The 20,215-nt window shown below is 38.4% G+C and overlaps 1 protein-coding gene across 1 annotated transcript in view; it reads right to left on the reverse strand.

Moving 5' to 3' along the window:
- sorcs2 (sortilin-related VPS10 domain containing receptor 2) overlaps positions 1–19,853 on the reverse strand; it is a 1,110,734-nt gene extending 1,090,881 nt beyond the window's left edge. Inside the window, exon 1 of the mRNA XM_039751427.1 lies at positions 19,452–19,853. Within this exon, the coding sequence (XP_039607361.1) occupies positions 19,452–19,784 (333 nt within the window). The 5' untranslated portion in view covers positions 19,785–19,853. The remainder of the gene's footprint in view (positions 1–19,451) is intronic.
- Between the last annotated feature and the right edge of the window lie 362 nt (positions 19,854–20,215).

The following is a 20,215-nucleotide window of genomic DNA, read 5'->3' on the forward strand; positions in this document are numbered from 1 at the left end:
AGTAAAACTTGCGAAATAACATCTTCCAGGGCCCTTCCGCTAATACAGAACTTCTTTGCTATGGGTTTTCATGCAGACATCCAGGGTGGTCTAAATATGCCTGTATTGAGGTGACACAGCTCTTTGTTATTTGGCACACCCTACAGGATCAGTGTTCTGTACTGGATTTTCTGGTTTCCATGTAAATTCATGCACAAACTCCTGAATTTCTTAAATCTTCTCTTTGTCTTTCAGATAACTTTAGATCAGATTTTAAAAATCTCATTCTTTCTTAAAAGGCTATGAAAGGTTCAGCTCTCTTTCTCTTGGCTGAATTTATTAATGATTATAGGCAAGATGGACTTGCTGATCTTATAATTCCAAAAATAAACAAAATCGACAAAGGCGGCAGGTGCTCTAAACTTGGATAATACCAGTAGATCACTCTGAACAGACTCAGAATTTAAAATGACGGCTGAAGAACAACTATTTTAACCTTGCCTATGAATAATTGAGCTGAAATAATGCTACTACCATGTTGCATTCAATTATATTGATCCATTTTTCAGCTCTGCTTAATACAAGTTGGAGGTGATTGGGAGCCAAAACCTATTTCAGCACATGGTGAGAACAAGCCATGGGAAGTCTAGCAGGGTACTGCTGGGCCCACTAATACACATACCTGAACTGACTCATGCAGGACAAATTCAGACCTTAGCCTTAAATTCAGACACCACTCCATTACTTGTCAATACAATTTCTCCTAAATATAAGACATAGGACTACAAAAGACAGCAGTACTAGTCTCATTACAATCCAAATCCAGAGTTGGACAGGCTCAGTCATTTCATGCACTACTTTTACAGTAATGCACATGTCTTGGTTAACCGCCCAGGTAGGAGTTTGTACCTTGCTGTCAATCTGCTCAGCCATCTGTATTTGAAACCTTAAGGACTTCCATTTTTCTTTAGCATGGAGATGTTTGATTTTCCTTTTCTCTGCTGCTACTTCAGTGTAAAGATTTGCTGTGCTTTGTAATTCTGCTCCAGTTGTCTGTTAAACATACTGAGCCAAGTCAATGTGAACAGTGTTGCATAAAAGAATACAATTAATTGTTTTTATGGATAATTTTTGAGTTTATACTCAACAGAACATTTATAAAAGGTGTTAAATGGCCCATACCATGTGATATCCATCCAGTTTCTTTCTTCCAGGTGTCTATTTTAGAGTTACTAAAATCTTGCCAAATTCCCAGCAACAGGAGAGTAGCCAAGAGTTAATTTTAGGGTGGATGAGAAAATTCATAAATCATAATTAATGTGATTTTGAACATATTATTAATAAACATATTGGGTACACCCTTCATGGTAAGCAAGTATTTATAGCAGTGTGGATGCAGAGACAGTATTTAAAATTTGTAATTTAATTATTTTAGCTTCCTTTTTTCATTATATACAGTGTATTCAGAAAGCATCTTTTCATTTTGTCATTATGGGTTATTGAATGTAGATTGCTAGGCAAAAATGATATATTTATTGATTTAAAATTGAATCTACAACACAATAAAGCGTACAGAAAGTGGAAGAGTCTGAATACATTTTGAATCCACTGTATGTCTGAAAGTCCTTTACTTTGTTTAAGTGAAAAATAACCTAAAATGTTAGGAGTAGCTTTCATCAGAGTTATGGTACCAAAGTTTTGCTCTTGACAGATTTCCATTTTCATTACTCCTTTTCTTTCTGCATTCCTTGTTCTGCTTTCCTGATATAGAACAACTACCTATATATGCTTTTTTTGTTTTTTTACAGTTTTGCCGGAATTGCAAAGAAAAAAATTCATGACATTTTTACATTTGTGAAAATGAAAATCCATTATAAATTTCCGTGCTTCAACTACTCCTGAATTGCAAATAGTGTAAACTTTATAATTCTGATTAGAGGGCTTCTTAATCAGCGTATAGTCAATAAAACGGTCTTAAACAGGATTAATGTGATGAGTTTATTTGATATTCATCAACAAAGGAAAGTGACTAAACATTGTGTAGCAATTATTACATCATTTTAATGTATGTACTATATACATTAATAACAACATTTATTTATATAGCACATTTTCATACAAACAGTATAGCTCAAAGTACTTTATAAGATGAAATTAAAAGTTAATATAAAACATAAGCAAACAAGATTAGATAATAATATTGTACAGTTGCCAGGAAGAAACAAACACAGGTTGGAGAAAAAAAAAACAAAATCTGCAGGGGTTCCAAGGCCAAAAGACTGTCCAGTCCCCATTGGCAATTCTAACTAGCATAGATGATCTAAATCAGTCCTCATGGTTTTCAAGATCCACATGGAAGAATTTGATGATGATGGTCATGTTGATATCAGGGTCACTCGCCATTCAATCTACAACTGCAGGAGGCAGCACAGTGCCTTCATCAGGTGGTGGTGGTGGCGCAGATCGCCACTGCAGAAGAACCAGAAAAGACAGCAGAGAATAGCACAGATTAGTATGGAATTGCAGAACCCACTGGAAAATGATAATTCAGAAAGACTAATAGGGTTACAGACTAATAAGGTTACAACTAAAAGGTAGCTTTCAAAAAGCCATTTTAAAATAATTGGTTTTTAGCAGTTTTTTTAAATTGTTCTACAGTATTATCCTGCTGAATTTCTATTGGTAAAGCATTCCAAATTTTAGTTGAATAATATCAAAAGGACACATTACCACTTCTTTTCAGTTTGGCTCTTGGAATTATAAGCATACATTCATTTGAAGATCTTGGACTTGGAGTGTAAGGGGACAGACATTCCAAAACATAGGACAGGGTGTGATTATTAAAGGCTTTGTAAACTATTAGTGGTATTTTAAAGTCAATTCTAAATGACACAGGTAACATAACGATGCTAAAACTGATGAAACGTGCGCAGATTTTCTTTCTCTTGTCAAGATTCTTGCTGCTGCATTCTGTACTAACTGTAGCAGATTGATGTCTTTCTTAGGTAGTCCTGTAAGGAGTGCATTACAGTAATCTAGTCGACTGAAAACAAAAGTGTGAACTAATTTTTCAGCATCTTGTAAAGTTATAAGAGGTCTAACTTTTGCTGTATTCCTTAAGTGAAGAAATGCAGACCTAGTAATCTGATTAATATGCAATTTAAAATTGAGGTCAGAGTCAATAGTTACCTTAAATTTCTTTACCTTTAACTTGACTTTTAAGCATAAGGGATCAAATTTATTTCTGATACCTTCACTATATTTATTTTTGCCAATAACTAATATTTTTGTTTTCTCCTTATTTAGTTTGAGAACATTACTGCTCAATGATTGCTCAAGCGCGTGCAGAAGGAACTCCGAGTCCAGCTCAGGGCGGCGAAAGAGCATCACAGGAGAAAGCTGGAGCAGAAGTTGCAGAACAACAGCATGAAGGAAGTGTAGGATGGGATGAAGATTATAACTGGCTGCAGCTCGAAGCGGGGTGCCGCCATCGAGACAGACGTGGAGAGAGCAAACCAAATGAACAACTTCTTTAATAGGTTTGATCACCCTAACCCACTCTCACCTCGGAGTACTGCATCCTCCAACCATCCTTCTGCTGATACCAGCATAGGTGAGACATCCCCACCCACAATTACAGCAGCCCATGTGAGCAGAGAGCTGAAAAGACTTCGTGCCAGCAAAGCAGCGGGTCCAGATGGTGTATCACCACGACTGCTGAAGGCATGTGCGTTGGAACTGGGGAGTCCTCTACAGCGCATCTTCAACCTGAGCCTGGAACAGGGGAGAGTCCCAAGGCTTCGGAAAACATCTTCTATCACCCCTGTCCCAAAGGTATCACGTCCTAGTGAGCTGAATGACTTCCGGCCTGTTGCTCTGACGTCACATCTGATGAAGACCATGGAGCGGCTGCTGCTTCACCACCTGAGGCCACAGGTCCGCCACGCCCTCGACCCTCTGCAGTTCGCATACCAGGAGAAGGTGGGAGCGGAGGATGCCATCATCTATATGCTACACCGATCCCTCTCCCACCTGGACAGAGCCAGTGGTGCTGTAAGAATTATGTTTTTGGACTTCTCTTGCGCCTTCAACACAATCCAACCTCTGCTCCTTAGAGACAAGCTGACTGAGATGAGAGTAGACTCACACCTGGTGGCATGGATTGTAGACTATCTTACAGACAGACCTCAATATGTGCGTCTTGGGAACTGCAGGTCTGACATTGTGTTCAGCAATACAGGGGCGCCGCAGGGGACTGTACTTTCACCGGTCCTGTTCAATCTATATACATCAGACTTCCAATATGACTCGGAGTCCTGCCACGTGCAAAGGTTCGCTGATGACACTGCTATCGTGGGCTGCATCAGGAATAGGCAGGAGGAGGAGTACAGGAAGTTAATCAAAGACTTTGTTAAATGGTGCAACTCAAACCACTTACACTTTAACACCAGCAAGACCAAGGAGCTGGTGGTGGATTTTAGGAGGTCCAGGCCCCTCATGGACCCAGTGATCATCAGAGGTGACTGTGTGCAGAGGGTGCAGACCTACAAATATCTGGGAGTACAGCTGGATGACAAATTGGACTGGACTGCCAATACTGATGCTCTATGTAAGAAAGGTCAGAGCAGACTATACTTTCTGAGAAGGTTGGCATCCTTCAACATCTGCAGTAAAATGCTGCAGATGTTCTACCAGACGGTTGTGGTGAGTGCCCTCTTCTACGCGGTGGTGTGCTGGGGTGGCAGCATAAAGATGAAAGACGCCTCACGCCTGGACAAACTTGTTAAGAAGGCAGGCTGTATTGTAGGAGTAAAGTTGGACAGTTTAACATCTGTGGCAGAGCGACGGGCATTAAGCAAACTCCTGTCAATCATGAAGAATCCACTGCATCCACTGAACAGTGTCATCTCAAGGCAGAGGAGTAGCTTCAGTGACAGACTTTTGTCACTGTCCTGCTCCACTGACAGACTGAGGAGATCGTTCCTCCCCCACACTATACGACTCTTCAGTTCCACCCGGAGGAGTAAATGCTAACATTAATTTTATTTTTTTTTCATTTTTTCATTTTTATTACTATTTAATTTAATATTGTTTCTTTGTATCAGTATACTGCTGCTGGATTATGTGAATTTCCCCTTGGGATTAATAAAGTATCTATCTATCTATCTATCTATCTATCTATCTATCTATCTATCTATCTATCTATCTATCTATCTATCTATCTATATATCTATCTATCTATCTATCTATCTATCTACCCATCCATCCAGAAATACCTTGGATCAGAGAGTCAAGAGCATTAGGGTCATCAGGAGCTATTGATAAATACAGCTATGGGTCATCTGGCTGTGGCATCTTTTAGAGGTAAAAGATTCTTGTATATTTTTTATGCATGATATAGTTCCATCTTTAAACAAAAAGTTGGAACTGTCACGTTTATTTCAGGGGGATACAAACCCATAATCCCTTCTCCCTGGCTGTGCCAATGAGTAGTAGTGCCAGCGCATAGAAGTTATAGTGCTTGATGGGATGGTAACCCATCATAAGACACACTCAAATAGGTCCACATTTGTCATATCAGAATAACAGAGATGCTGATTGGCATTAGTAATTTCATTCTGGATTTCATATGTTTAAATCTCAAGTAATCTGAAGTGAACAAGGAGGATGAAATGGGAAAAATGTACAGGGGTTCCAAGCATGGTGAAATGACACCACTCAGTGCTGCAGCACTGCATATACTAAAGGGACACTAAAGAAAAGTAAAGCACAAACCAGGTGCAAGAGTGATGTAGTTCGCCTCACAGTTCCCGAGTCCTGGCTTTGAATCCCTGCCTGACTCAAGTCTGTAGAGATGCATGTTCTCCCCTTGTCTGGAGTTTACTCCAGGTATTCTAATGTTCCTCTCACCTCCTTTTGTTAATCTGGCTTCTCTGTGTGAGTGAATGTGAAACTTTACAGAAGAACTGTGCTAAGGTTGCTCATACCTTGTTCTTCTGGGTTAGGCTCAGGCTTCTCACAGCCTTGTGTTTAGATCAGTGAAGTAAAGTCGCTTGACAAGAAGTTTCAGTTATTAAATTAATATCATGCTTTCAAAAGAGGCTGTAATTTAGAAGGTGTAAAATGACTCAATATGTCTAGCACACTAGGTGTAGTAATTCAATTGTAATATAATGACTCCTAAATATCTGCACCTTTTCAATTTTATTCTGATCGAACCCAGTGATAAATCTAAACGGAACAGTGATATCACTGTTAACTGTCATTAGGCTGCAGAATGCTTGTAATACAACTGGGTTTTTGTATCAAGATATCATCTTGGCTTTATTCTTGAGTCAGCCTATCAGGTTCGTCAAAACTTTATTGCCATTGTGTAACCTGATCTATTATTCAGTTGCTGTACAAAGAACTCCTTTATCACTTTCATGTCACTTCAACAAAGAAACCCCTGAGAGAATGAGGCAGGTAGAGATATTAATAAATCAATCACTATTTCATATAGCACCTCTCAGAGCGTGCATTATTTCAAAATGCTTCAGAAGAAAATTAAATTGAATTGATGAAATTAAATAGGCAAATAAATTTACCTCTTATTAAAAGCAAACTTTCAAGCCACTTTATTGCACTGATAAAACAAAACAGACATAGAAAGTTCACTGCACTAGCCAGTGTCACCTTTTTTTATGAATCTTCTTTATTGATTACAGTGCATTGTTGCAGAGGTTTATAACCAATTGCTCTAGGACTGGGCACATAGCAGAAGCCACTGCTGGACAAGATGCCAGTTCATTACAGCACACAATCACACAGAACAACACTCACTCTTATTGAGATGAAATGGAGGTACTCATTTTCTTAACCTACACACCTATGGAATGTGGGAGGAAACCAGAATACCTGAAATAAACTTACAAGTATACAGTGAGAACATGCAGTCTGGAGACCATGACCAGACTAGTAATTTAATCCAGGCCTCTGGAGTTTGGAGGTAGCAGTGCTGTCACTGTCCTAGTAAGTGATGCTTTGCTACTAAGGTTTAGAGAAAGTGAAAATATCTTTTTAAAAAAAAGTGTAAGGACATTGAATGAGTTTTCAAATGCAGGACAGCTTTGGAATATTGAAAAGTGTGTCGGATATCTCACATGCTTACATGGGTAAGCAGTACATGTCTAAGTAACTGTGCAGCATCTGATGGTAGAGGAGGAGCAGAATGTCAATGTCAATGTCAAATTTATTTATATAGCACATTTAAAACAACATAGGAATGCTGTGACTAAAGAGCTTTACAATAACAGAATAAAAGAAAAACATAAATTAACATGAATAACATAAACAGAAATAAAATAAATGAACATAAATAAAATAAATAGTAAACAGAAGTAATGTTACATAATCACAATGAGGAAACCATCAGTATTACTGAATTAATGAAATGCAAGTGAATAGAAATGAGTCTTTAATCTCGTTTTAAACAGTTCAATTGTAGACGACTCCTTTATGTGATGAGGTAAAGAGTTCCACAGGCGAGGAGCAGCAACTGTAAAAGCCCAGTCCCCCTTAGTTTTGCACTTGGTACGAGGGACAACAAGAGACAACTGACCACAAGATCTAAGCACTCTGGATCGCTGGTGTAAAACACACAATTCAGATAATTAGACAGGAGCAAGCCCATGTAAAGATTTAAAAACTAGCAACAAGATTTTAAAATCAATTCGAAAACTGACAGGCAGCCAGTGTAAAGAAGCTAAAATTGGAGAAACAGAATCAGACTTTCTTGCCCCAACCAGAAAGCGAGAGGCAGCATTCTGGACCAACTGTAACCTGTGTATCAGGGATTTGCTAATCCCAGAATACAGTGAGTTGCAGTAATCAAGGCAAGAAAAGATAAAAGCATGAGTAGTTTTCTCAAGATCCCTAGAAGATAAAAAAGGCTTGATCTTACCTAAAATACTAAGCTGGAAAAAGCAACTCTTGACTACAGAATTAATCTGTTTCTCAAAAGAGAGGTTACTGCCAAAAATAACACCAAGATTGCGGACTTGAGGTTTACAAAAGACAGAAAGAGCCGAGAAGTCCAAGGCCAATTTGGGCTTTAGCTGATGGACCCACTATAAGCACCTCCGTTTTATTTTGATTCAGATCAAGAAATTTATTAGAAAGAAAATTATTAGCCATCCAGGATCTTAGTTTAAAAAAACAGTTGTGCAGTTGATTCATTGCAGAGTTGCAGATGGGAATATAAACCTGTGTATTATCAGCATAGCAGAGAAAAGAAATGTTAAATTTATTAAAAATAACTCCAATAGGGTGAAGGTATATAAAGAACAAAATAAGACCCAAAATGGATCCCTGAGGAACACCAACTTTAAGAGAAGCAGTAGACGAAAAAAAGGAATTTAAAGTCACTGAAAAGTGTCTACCAGTTAGATATGAAAGAATACAGAGATGATTTCAAAATGACCTGTGACCTAGCACAGCAGGCCAGTTGAAAGCCTCTGTGTTTATAGAGTTATATGACAATAGTCTGACTGCATCATGCTGCACATGCTGGGAGTTGTTGTGATTTGTACCTTTATTCATTTTATATGTGATTTCCTAGATGGATTTACATACTTTATACATTGATCTAGCGGTTTTAGAGCTCAAGGATTAAGATTTTCTCATTAGTTTTAGTGTTTAGTGCCAGTAGAGAAAGTTGAAGATTTTTATTCCTCAATGCTAAACTTCTTTCCTTTGGTACCACTGTTTGGGAGTTTTTGCTATCTCTCATAGTCCTACCAGTTTTCCCTTAATTCCGCAGAATGAACGCCACTTGTGATGTCACCAGAGCAATGGTTTAAACATTGCACCAAACATCTCCATAGTGTCCAGGTTTTATGGAGAGAACTTACGCAGAAATCTTTTGGAAACTTTAGTGAATTTTGACTTCCCAGTTTTCTGATCTCCTGTCTACGATTCTGACTACTTTGATTAGATTTCCAGTTTGAACGATAGGATTGATTTTCAGTTCCAACTCTAGCTTGCCTTTTGACTGTGCTTATCTCCCGGCCCTCTACATTAACAATATTACTGTTTCACTTTGAATCAGTATAGAAGTCACATAAGGTTTCTGGCTGAAATGCCATTGTACTGTAGTATGTTCATATAATTTAAGAATTTCAAATATAAACAGCATAGCTAGATGAGTTTCACCAAAAGTTAAAAGTATGCAGTGAATTTACACCAGTTTCCATAATATCAACTGGTCCCAATTTAAAAAAAAAATGAGTCAAGCCTTTTATAAGCACATCTTTTTTGCAATGACAAAGCGTCTAGATTATTATCACACATTCACATTGCAGGCTTTATTTACCATTTCGAGTCAGTTTACAAACATGATTTAACCTGGTTTTGCATGACAATACAGTGTTTGAAATAAGCACATTACACATAATAATAAGAAGAATAAGAATAATGGACTGTCACTCAAGCATTAATACACAGTTTTAATACTCCGATTCCATCTAATGTTATGTTTTCTACCACTTCTCCCTTTTGTGTCTCATGTCGGGCTGACCACAAAGATGCTGTCATTCATAAAATCGACCTCATTGTTGTATGACCGACTACATCAAACCCTGCTACAAACACGAAGAACAATAACATCACCACCAGCATAACTAATAAATGGGTCTATCTACCAAACAATGAAAAATAAAAGATAAATTGGCTTGAAATAGAAGTGCACCTCAATCAGATCGCAAAACTTGCCAAGCTTTCCATCACAGAATCATAAGCACCAGCGCTGCTGGCGATTTTGTGACAGGCAGTGAAAACATTAAAAACATTTGTCACTCTGTGGCACCGATCAACAAGGCCTCACATGTTTGTTGACACAGAGCAATGGTTAATCCCTTTGATAACGGTTTATGAATAGGTTAAATTACCTAGCTAACAGGCTGGCTAATGGTATCCGAAACATTACGTGAGCAAGGCTGATAAGGATTAAGATGATGAGGCATTGTTCTTTTGGAATTCCTCAAGATGCCTACACAGTTGCTGATGTGATGAAAATTTCCCCTTTGCATTGTTTCCCTTTTTTCTGATATAGAATGACATCAAACCAAATGTTCTTCAGCCAATAAGTAAGCTGTCATGCTTCCTAGTAGTGACAAGTGTCACCATGATAACCCATTATATTAAAAAATGTTCCTCTGTATGCCAAATCTTTACAAAAAAAAACAACTTTTAGCAAATATAAACAAATCTCTATTATGACAAGCTTAAGTTTTTAAAACACTGTTTAAAAACAGGTCCTTTGAATATTGCTGCACAAACCATTCCCTTCATTTAATACCTCAGCCATGTGACTTCTAATCCTAACATGTCATCCAATGTGAATGACTGGAGTGGTTTACTTTTCTGAATTATCCCTAAAAAGTGCAATTGTATTATTAGAAAGGGCACATACTTAGCTAGCTTTTTGTCCGAGCAGGTAGTTGTCATAGAAAACATTGGTTAGCTCACTGAGTTCATTTGAACTATACTTTCTTTTTCTTTCCCTTTCTGTCCTGAGGTTTTGAAATAAAGATTTTCAAACTACACGATTAATCCAAAATTATGGTATGCTGCAAATATGTTTCATTTCAAATGTGTCAATCAATTGTCTCCTCAGCTATTCCAGTGGTGTTGGCTATTAAAAATGCCCATTACCACATTACACAGAGCGGTCTCAGGCTCAGGACCAAATAACTTTATAAACAAAATCACTTTCAAAAAGACTTTTTTTTTTTTACATTTTTTTTTATTAAAAAGATACAATCAATTCACCTTGCTCATTTGACAGAACACCACTAGTTTGAGATAAACCATATTAAACAAAAAAATAAAAAAAGAAACACTCATTAAAATGCTTTACACAACTTTTACAGTCCTGAGTTAAACATATTCTGCTGCTTGGAGTTTTATATTAATTCATCTTGCATTATGAACCTTATGATATGTCCTTATAATATCTGTGAAAACAAAGGCAATGTCATCCCTCTCATTGATTCTTACAGTCTGTCTGAAATCACTGACACATGGAACTCTACCTGGGCTCTGAAAGTCTTGAGTTTTAAATGAATCATCCAAACACTTGCAATGCAGTGTAAAAGTAAAAAAAAAAAATGTGCTACTTGTGCTACAGAGTAATTGATCCACCTTGCTAATGAATGCAAAAAAATGAAACAAAAAAGCCCATAAAGTTCAGCATTGCCAGTCAGTTAAATTAATACAGCATGTACACAAACAAATGTAAAAATAAATTAAAAATTTAAAAGATAATGGGGCATGCATACCCTGCGGTGGGCTGGCGCCCTGCCCAGGGTTTGTTTCCTGCCTTGCACCCTGTGTTGACTGGGATTGGCTCCAGCAGACCCCCATGACCCTTTAGTTAGGATATAGAGTAGCAGGTTGGATAATGGATGGATGGATGGTTGGATGGGGCATGCATACCATATATTTTCATTTCAAAACAGTCTCTACCTAAAACCCAGAAAAATACAAACAGGACAAATTCTGAAAAAAAATTGTTAAATGGTAACATTTTTAAAAAATTAAAAAATAAAAACAAAAACACAATAACATTTGCAAAAAATACGGTGTGTCAGCCTCTGGAAATAGTTGTTTCCTTAAGAGGATGGGTCATCTAACATTTACATTGAATAAAAGGTACAATTCATTTCAATAGGAATCTTTTAAATTTTACTTATTTTCTTACAAATGCTAGTACTCTCTGTTTTTGTCAGCTTCTTAGTTCTCCTTGAGATGTGATGCATTTTTACCCTCAGAATTTTGATTGCATTGATCTACGTATATTATATCGAATAGCAGGGAAGGAGAATTCCTCCTGTTATTTTCAGCTTGCACATATTCTTATAGCAAAGAGTGAGGGTGAAGGTTCCCATTTAAACTTTCTATTGCCCTGATGGGGTGGGGATTACAGGTCAACTTTAGGTCCTGCGTGGATTTAGCGATATTTTTACCCCTAGAAAAAAAACAAAAAATGTTATTATATTTTTCCAAACCAAAACACAGGAATCTAAAGTCTTTCGATTGTCTATATGGCCTTTCAAGTCACTTTATGGTCTTGAATGTTCTAAGCTCCAATATGATTTGTCTAAATATTAGTCACCTGGAGGACATTTAGCCCATGAGATTAAGTGACAGCAGACCAAAAACAGAAACTGATAGATAGATAGATAGATAGATAGATAGATGCACTATTATAGATAGATAGATAGATAGATAGATAGATAGATAGATAGATAGATAGATAGATAGATAGATAGATAGATAGATAGATAGATAGATATGTCTCCGGGGGAAAAAAGGCTTTTCACAGAAGCTCTTTAAATAAATAAATGCATACATACATAAACACACACTTTGGTATGAGCACACACTGGAATGCCTATAAAGCAAGAAAATTAAAAAGAAAGAAAGGTTTTGACTTGGCTGTCACAGTGAGGCATTATGCAGGTGTGTTGCTGTTGGTATAATGGACCCCCAATAGCATTTCTTGACACACTTCTGCTGAATAATTCATTGGCTGAAAGTCTTCAGTGTTAGTGTATCCAGAGAGAGGATTTGCTGCATTGCTCATAATGGCACTCGGTTTTGTTTTATTTCTCTCCGTCGACAAAACCTCCAGGGGGTCCACAGTCCATCCTCAAACAGAGCTTGCCTTTTTAATTAGCGTGTTAATTTGACGGGCCTCTCTTGAAGTGATGTTACTAGCCCAGAACACCAGAGCATAGAAAAATCACACTGGTCATCACAGAGTTATAGAAGTTGTGAAGGATGTCACTTCCCACATTAAAGGGATGCAGTCTACTTAAGGAAAAAGAACCTGCTCTTCCCTTTCTTCTTTAGTTTCTCTGTATTCCAAGACCAGTCAAAGCTGTCATTAACATGGACCCCGAAGAACTTGGAGTGGACCACCTCTACATCCACTCTTTGAATAGAGACTGAACACAGATGCTTTTTGGTGGTTTATTAAAGGTTTATTGAGCTACAAAACGTCTATGTTAAAACCAGTATTATATGGATTCTAAGCCTATTCTAATAACACAGGAAACAGCCTTTGCAATGGTGAAAGTCCATCACAGGCACCACTCATGCACACTCCTAAACTCAAATAAGTACCACTTTGGAATCACCAATTAACCTAACAGGCAAATCTTTGGGGGTATGGAAGGAACACACAGGAAGTCATAATGATGACAAACAGAATTTACACGGACCATTAATGAGCATGGGACTCACACATGAAGAGGCAGCAGCACTAACTACTGTGCCTGCCAATACTAACACATATATTTAAAGTAAATATTATTACTGTACTGTGGCACACGGTGATTACTTTTTTCCCCCAACATCTCAAAAAGAATGGCTCTGAATTCCAGCTTGGCCACTCTGTTAAGAATTGACATATTCTCCTATTGTCTGTCTGATTTTCTCCTGGTACTCTTTATTATTTTTTTTTTTCTCCCTATTCCAAAGACTTGCACGTTAAGGTAACTGGCTTCTTCTCAATGGCCCCAAAGGTATGGATGTGTGTGTGTAAAAGGGTGTGCTTTGAGCACCAGTCAGGACTGTTTTTTGCATTGTATTTGTCATATTTAGGATTAACCCTCATTCCATGCAACCATAAAATTGTATTAATGGTATTCAGCAAATAAATAGATGGATACTTTGTTAATTGTTCTTGATTTTATACATACAGTATTGGTTAAAGTAAAAACTATTTTTTCTGTTAAACTCAAATTAAAATTCAAAAGAAGACCACGGTTTCTTTGGTTTATAGACTATACATCCATCAATTTTGAGAATCCATCTATTACATTTCAGGGTCATGCAGTAGTACTGTAGAATCTATCTTAGCTATATTAGATGAAAGGCCGATGCCAGCCTTGGATGGTTTAATCATTTGTTGAATTTCCCATTAATTTTATGGACCTCGTTTTTCCATTATACGGTCACAGGATGTTAAAGTCTGCCAAGGCCGCTTTAGCCACAAGGTATGAACCAACCCTGAAAGGGACACTTGTCGAGTGCCGTACACACCATTATTCACTCATGATGGGCCACTTATAGTGACAAAATGAACACAAGTCGCACATCTTAGGGATACCAGGCACAGGAAGAACATATAAACTCCACACAATCAGATGGTTGGAATTTAACCCAGCTAAATACTGTGGCATCATGTTGACAACTATTATTATATATATATATTAGAATTTATATATATATATATTAGAATTTATATATATATATTATACACTTTTTTTCTTATTTATGGTTTATCCATATAAAACATGATGGACGGCAGATAGGGACTAGCATCTCAACTAGGAATGTGTATGAACTTATATCTGGCCGGGAGGCCACCAAACCGAATTGCCAAGAAGAGTGGTAGGCTATTCCCTGCCTCAGCCAGAATATTGGCAGATTCCATGTAGGAAATGGGCACACTGGCATCGCAGTAGGGATGGATTAAAGACTCTTACCTGGCCAAGAGACCACTGTAATGGAGTAATGGAGGGATGGGGCAAAAGACTTATCTGGACCACTGGTTCCCCCGACATACCAGGTGGAAGCATCCCTGGGGGTACAGTACCCGTATGGACACCTGCAGGGCTTGCTGGATGCTGTAGCTCCATAGAGAAGCCCTGTTGGATTCTGTGGGTGCCTCAGGAATTTGTGATTCATACTTTGTGGGGCTTCTGTCTGACCTGCTTCTTACAGGCAATGCTGCTAAGAAACCTGTTGCAGGCGTTTTTTTATCAAATAAATTTTTATTTGAACCCAAGACTTGTGTCTGTGGAGTTGTGATGGGGTGCTGCTATGCCACCTAATGGTCACAGTATATAATCTATACTTAGTTTTATATTTTTGTAATTATGTATACAGCATGATGTACATAGTATGTTGTACAGTACATATACTGTATATTTTTACACATGATTAAACTTGCAATTGGTGTTCAATTTCCATTTGCTAGAGATGCCAGCAATTTCACAGATACAAACTTTCACACTACAAACAATACATCATTGAAACATACCGATACAGAACTATTAGAAAAGTCTCAAGTCATACTACCAAATAAACAAAAATTATATTTTATCCTAGGATGAGATGTGTAGTTGGTAGATGTAAATTAACTCTGAAACAAATCTAGAAATAGTACAAGCACACCTCTCCAGTTGTGTGTGAGACATGTCTTCCATTATTTACAATGTAGCGCTGCTATATTCACATAGGTAAATGTTAACTATGTGGAAACTGGAAAGTTTCTATACTAAGTTTGTCAGTCCTGCTTATTTTCCATACACTGAATATATGGAAACGATATACAATGAACCCAGATTTTTAAAATTGTATTTATTTTGTGACATCTTGTAATTAAACTTAAAGATGTTAGTTGTCTGCTGCATATAAGTGGAGTACACATCTCTTAGACAATGTTCTGGGTTGCTTTATCTTTGTATAGATGGGCACACACAAGGAAGAGAGAGAATATAGACAGGAAAAAAGAGAAAGAAGAAAATGACCAGAGAGGAAAAGTCAAGAAGAAGAGGGGAAGGAACAAGTATATGGAGGTAGTAAAGTGAAAAATTGAACGACTGACAGCAAGAGCAGGAAAACAAGATTTTTATACATTGGAGGTGCCCAACCCAAACAGCAACACAGTGGGAGGTTAATTATTATTCAGCTTTACAGGGTTACAATAAAAAGTTACAAACTGTGTAGCTATAATTATAATATATATTATATTATATATATATAAAACACACATACACACACACATATAAACACACATTTATGGATAAATATTTATATTTGTAAGAGAGTGTGTGTCTTTGTCAGTGTATCCTGTAATTGACAGGTAGACCACCCGGCTTGCTTTCAGACGAATGCCCAATGCACTCAGGATTGGCTTCTGCTGCCCTGCCAGTTTGCACTCAGTGGGTGAGATCAGCAAATGCACTCCTACAAAAACAGATAGTGAAGATATGCATGCACGCAGTTACCTCGATGGTGACCAGACGTCCCTCTATTGCGTCCTAATTAATAATTGGAATATAACCAAATGTGCCAGCTAGTCATTTAATAAAGTAATGTTGTGCCGCACACATCGAACACCCGCTCTCCTTCAACACGGTTAACACTTCAAGGGGGGACATACTAATTTCCCCCGAACCCCCATAAGTGTAATTTGTAACAACGCGTACGAAACAGTTGGAATCCGCTTCGCTGTTATTGCGTAAGAGTCTTGTTTTGGAACTATGAAAATCTGGTCAGCCTGTTATATCACATATTAAACTATTACATTTCAAACAATACTTTAAACATGCTACTGCTTCGCATGTCGTATTACTGTATTTTCTTTCACTGGTTGAGTTTTACAGATCCGTCAAAAAACCAATGCCGCAGCACCAAACTAACAAAACAAACTACAGTTAATTGTAGCAGACTCTGCACAATACTAGAATTGGATGATTAGAGAATTATGAAGCATAGATTTAGTATAACAAATTTCATTTAAAACCCATCAAGAAAGAAAAGAAGTTTGGTGCAAAATGTTGTGTATTCACGAGTCATTGTAGCTTTGCGCACATTTAATTAACAAACATCACATTCTGTAAACAAAATCTATCGAGGCTTCCCATATCCCAACCCCCGTCAAAATAGCTAAAGCTGACTTTAAGAGAAGGCGTATCATGCTGTGTTTTCAGCTCGGTTAATCTGGCCTAAATTTTACATGGCTTGCCAACACGTCAACAGCGGCATTTCATAACGAGTAATGACAGTGTAATAAAGAAAATGACAATTGATAAGACATATTTTAGAACAACAGCATATTAATACAGAGACCGATGACGATCGACTCAGAAATGCTTAAAAACGGATTTTCAAAACAATCGGTTATTAAGACGTATAAACGCAAACGACAGGGTCTAAGATTTTGTAATTTTGCTAAATGTTTCGGAAAACCTAAAGAAAACAAGCTAATATATGCAGGGCAAAAGTTGTCACTGAACACACAAGTGCGCCCCACCTAAACAACTTTCTTAAGCCAGATTGTACATCATCTCAGTCAGTCAGCGAGTGGAGTTTTTATATAGCGCCCTTCTCTAGTGAGTATCCTCAAACGTCAAAACTAAACAAACAGCCTAAAGAATATACAATAATTTACTGTTTAAAAAAGATCGTAAATAAATCTGTCGCTGAATAAATTGACCCGAAGTCATACATTCCTCTAACATGCGCTCAGGTGTGCGGGTGCTCACGGTGCCGTAGTAGTGCTGTGACCTTTTCAGATATTCAATGCTCCGCACGAGGAGGCGATGCCGACAGCTTACTAAGGCGGCCACTCTGACGGCTTTTCTTCTTTCAAACTGCGCCGTGTTTATGTCGCTGGTTCACATGAAAGCGGGGCTCCGACTTAAGTTTCTTCAGTCCTCGTCTTTGCTCGTTTTACTCATCATAGAGTCAATGCAGGCAAGCACACATTGATCCAACACTAAATTGTATTTATTTTTTTAATAATATATAGCCTATATTGTTCGTATTTTTTACGTTCACCTTTAATCCGGAACACAATCAGATACATACAATACTAAACAATAAATGCACCCATTTTAATTCGTTATCATTTAAAGTAACTATTATATCATGTAGTGTGACAAGGTATATTTCACACACAAAACTACATGTGTTAAATGAACAGTTGAAATGCGTACTGTATATGTGAACGCTGAGATCACACATCTATTTCACCCTGCTGATTTTGCTTTGCCCATGGCACGGAAATTAGACCTTGAATGCCTGTTCGACACCCACTTCTCGGGTACCTTGATATCCATCCTATGTTTCTGTTGACGTCTCCGGTACCATTCCACAGTTCATATAACTGAATCATATTAAATAATATAAACAATTTTAAATCGCCTTAATATAAAATCGGAGCGACAAAAACTATAGTATCAGTACTGGACATGGGCACAGCAAGGCAAGAAACAGTTGTGGACCGGGCATTCTCACGCACACTCCCCACAAAGCCAATAAGAAATCTTTCAGAACTTGCGAGGGGCAACCGCACAATGGCCGGGCTCGGATTCGAACGCAGATTCTGAAGCACCAAACACCAGATCGTGAACGTACAAACTCAACGATACTCAAATAATAAACGCTCCGACCCAAACTCCACAGATCTAAACGGGAGTTTACAAATGTTATGTTGAATACTGTGTGGGAGCACACTGTACTATTAAATAATTCATTTAGCTGTCGCCTTCATCTAAGAGGACAATTCTAATGTTTCTCCAGGAACAACAGAAACCCGACGATATCAGATCGCCCTTCTTTCAAAGCAACTTACAAACACAAATTATTTAACGTATAATCAAATTTGTGTAATTCTAAAGTACGACGTTTATCCGCATTCATATATTGTTTTCCTAAACCAGTTTCGTACGGCTGTATAAACGAGTTTGATGTACAGAATAAGCAGTTCTGTTAATAATCCTTTAAGTACTTTGCATAATTATTAGGTGTTATTAAAAACGGAGATTGATGAATGGCTCTGAATATTTTAAACGAAAATGCTATGCTGCCCCAAAAGAGCTGTCAGATATTCTCTAGGAATATGAGGTCAGGAGAGAGAGGGAGGAGATGAACTGGGTCGAGAGAAAGCGCTACAGGTGCACTCCTTCAAATTTTTCGATCGCGCAGCTTCTTAAGGACTAGGCTGCCACCTTTAAAAAATGGTGTAAAATCCCTGCACAGTTTGAACATTTTGTATTCTCAGGGGCCTTAGCCTGAAAACTATTACTGTACTCACAGTCTCAACATTCCACGAGTCTGGATTTTAAAAAAAGTGGTACCCTTACATTTACTTTAAACTGCTTCAGTTTCGACAATGGGATGTGCACCGACATCCTCAGAATTCAGATATAAGCTGCACCATGCAGACGCGATACCCATATAAAAGTTACTATTCTTGGTGTGTATAATGAAATGGGAATGCGAAATTTCCCTTTTAAACACACTTCTGTATTTATGTTCAGTTCGTGACATCTCACAAACCTCGGAATGTGATCTCCACATTCCGCTCCGATTTTCGACTCTTTTCTCAGTATTCGCAAAGTAGAAGTCTACCGGATGAACTACTAGGACCACCTATTGTGAGATGCAGGTTACAAAGTCAAAGCCAGGTGTCCACAGCACAAGATGCTCCAAGGTGCTTAGCATGCAAGTCATATTGCAGGTCCGCCAGTAAACATTACCAATGTTCACCATTACACAAGCGGACCCACGACAGAACCCCGACCCCTCAATCGGACCCCCGGAAGAACCTCCGCCCCCCCATACCCCCCCAGTCATACTTCGGTAGAGCCAAACAACACATGAACGGAAGCAATGAGCATTTTACTACTTACACTGCTGTTTTCCCCGGTCCAGTGCACCATCGCCTGATTGTGAGTAGCATCCCCTTTAAGCACGAATGAGCTGCTGAGCAGGGACACTTTTTCCTGGGACAGGGATTTCCTTAAACGTATAGCTGCAGAACCAGTCCCGTCCTCGGCGTCGCTTCCCCAAAGCGCCCCGTCGTTGCCGGTGAACGATGACTCCCCAAGGCTTCGCTTAAAGACAACGCTGTCACTCCGCAAGGCTCCCAGACCCGAGATCCACGCCACGAGCAAAGCCAGAGCGCCACAAAGGTGCGCCGATAGGGTCCCTTTTGGAGAAAGAGATGCCCCACTTTGCGCCATGACAGCGCTTTATCTGATGCTGACAGAGACTCTGATGTGAATGGAAGATAGATAGAGCCGCTGCGAGCCGAGGAGGGAGGGAGGAGGGATTTGTAACCAAACCGAGGGTTTACATTGGAAACAACGTGGTCATTTTCAAGGTGCCGAATAATGGCCCCTGCGATCCGAGACGCATCAGTGCCATCTGCTGGGCAGTCTGTGTAAGACAGGGAGCGGTTGGTTTGTATGATTTCGATAAGAGCGCTTAAAATGTTCTCACGGTGGCTCGTAAAAGTGTTTATCATTCCTTTCTTGGCGATTGAAGAATTGTTTCATTTCATATTGAACAATATAACCAGCGCTAATCTGTGTATACGACCTGGCATGCATAATGCCAGCATGTAAATTGATAGGTTTAGTCTAACTGTTGACATTCAGTACGCGAATCATTA

The sequence above is a fragment of the Polypterus senegalus genome, chromosome 4 (assembly GCF_016835505.1).
Source record: "Polypterus senegalus isolate Bchr_013 chromosome 4, ASM1683550v1, whole genome shotgun sequence".
NCBI classification, from domain to species: domain Eukaryota; kingdom Metazoa; phylum Chordata; class Cladistia; order Polypteriformes; family Polypteridae; genus Polypterus; species Polypterus senegalus.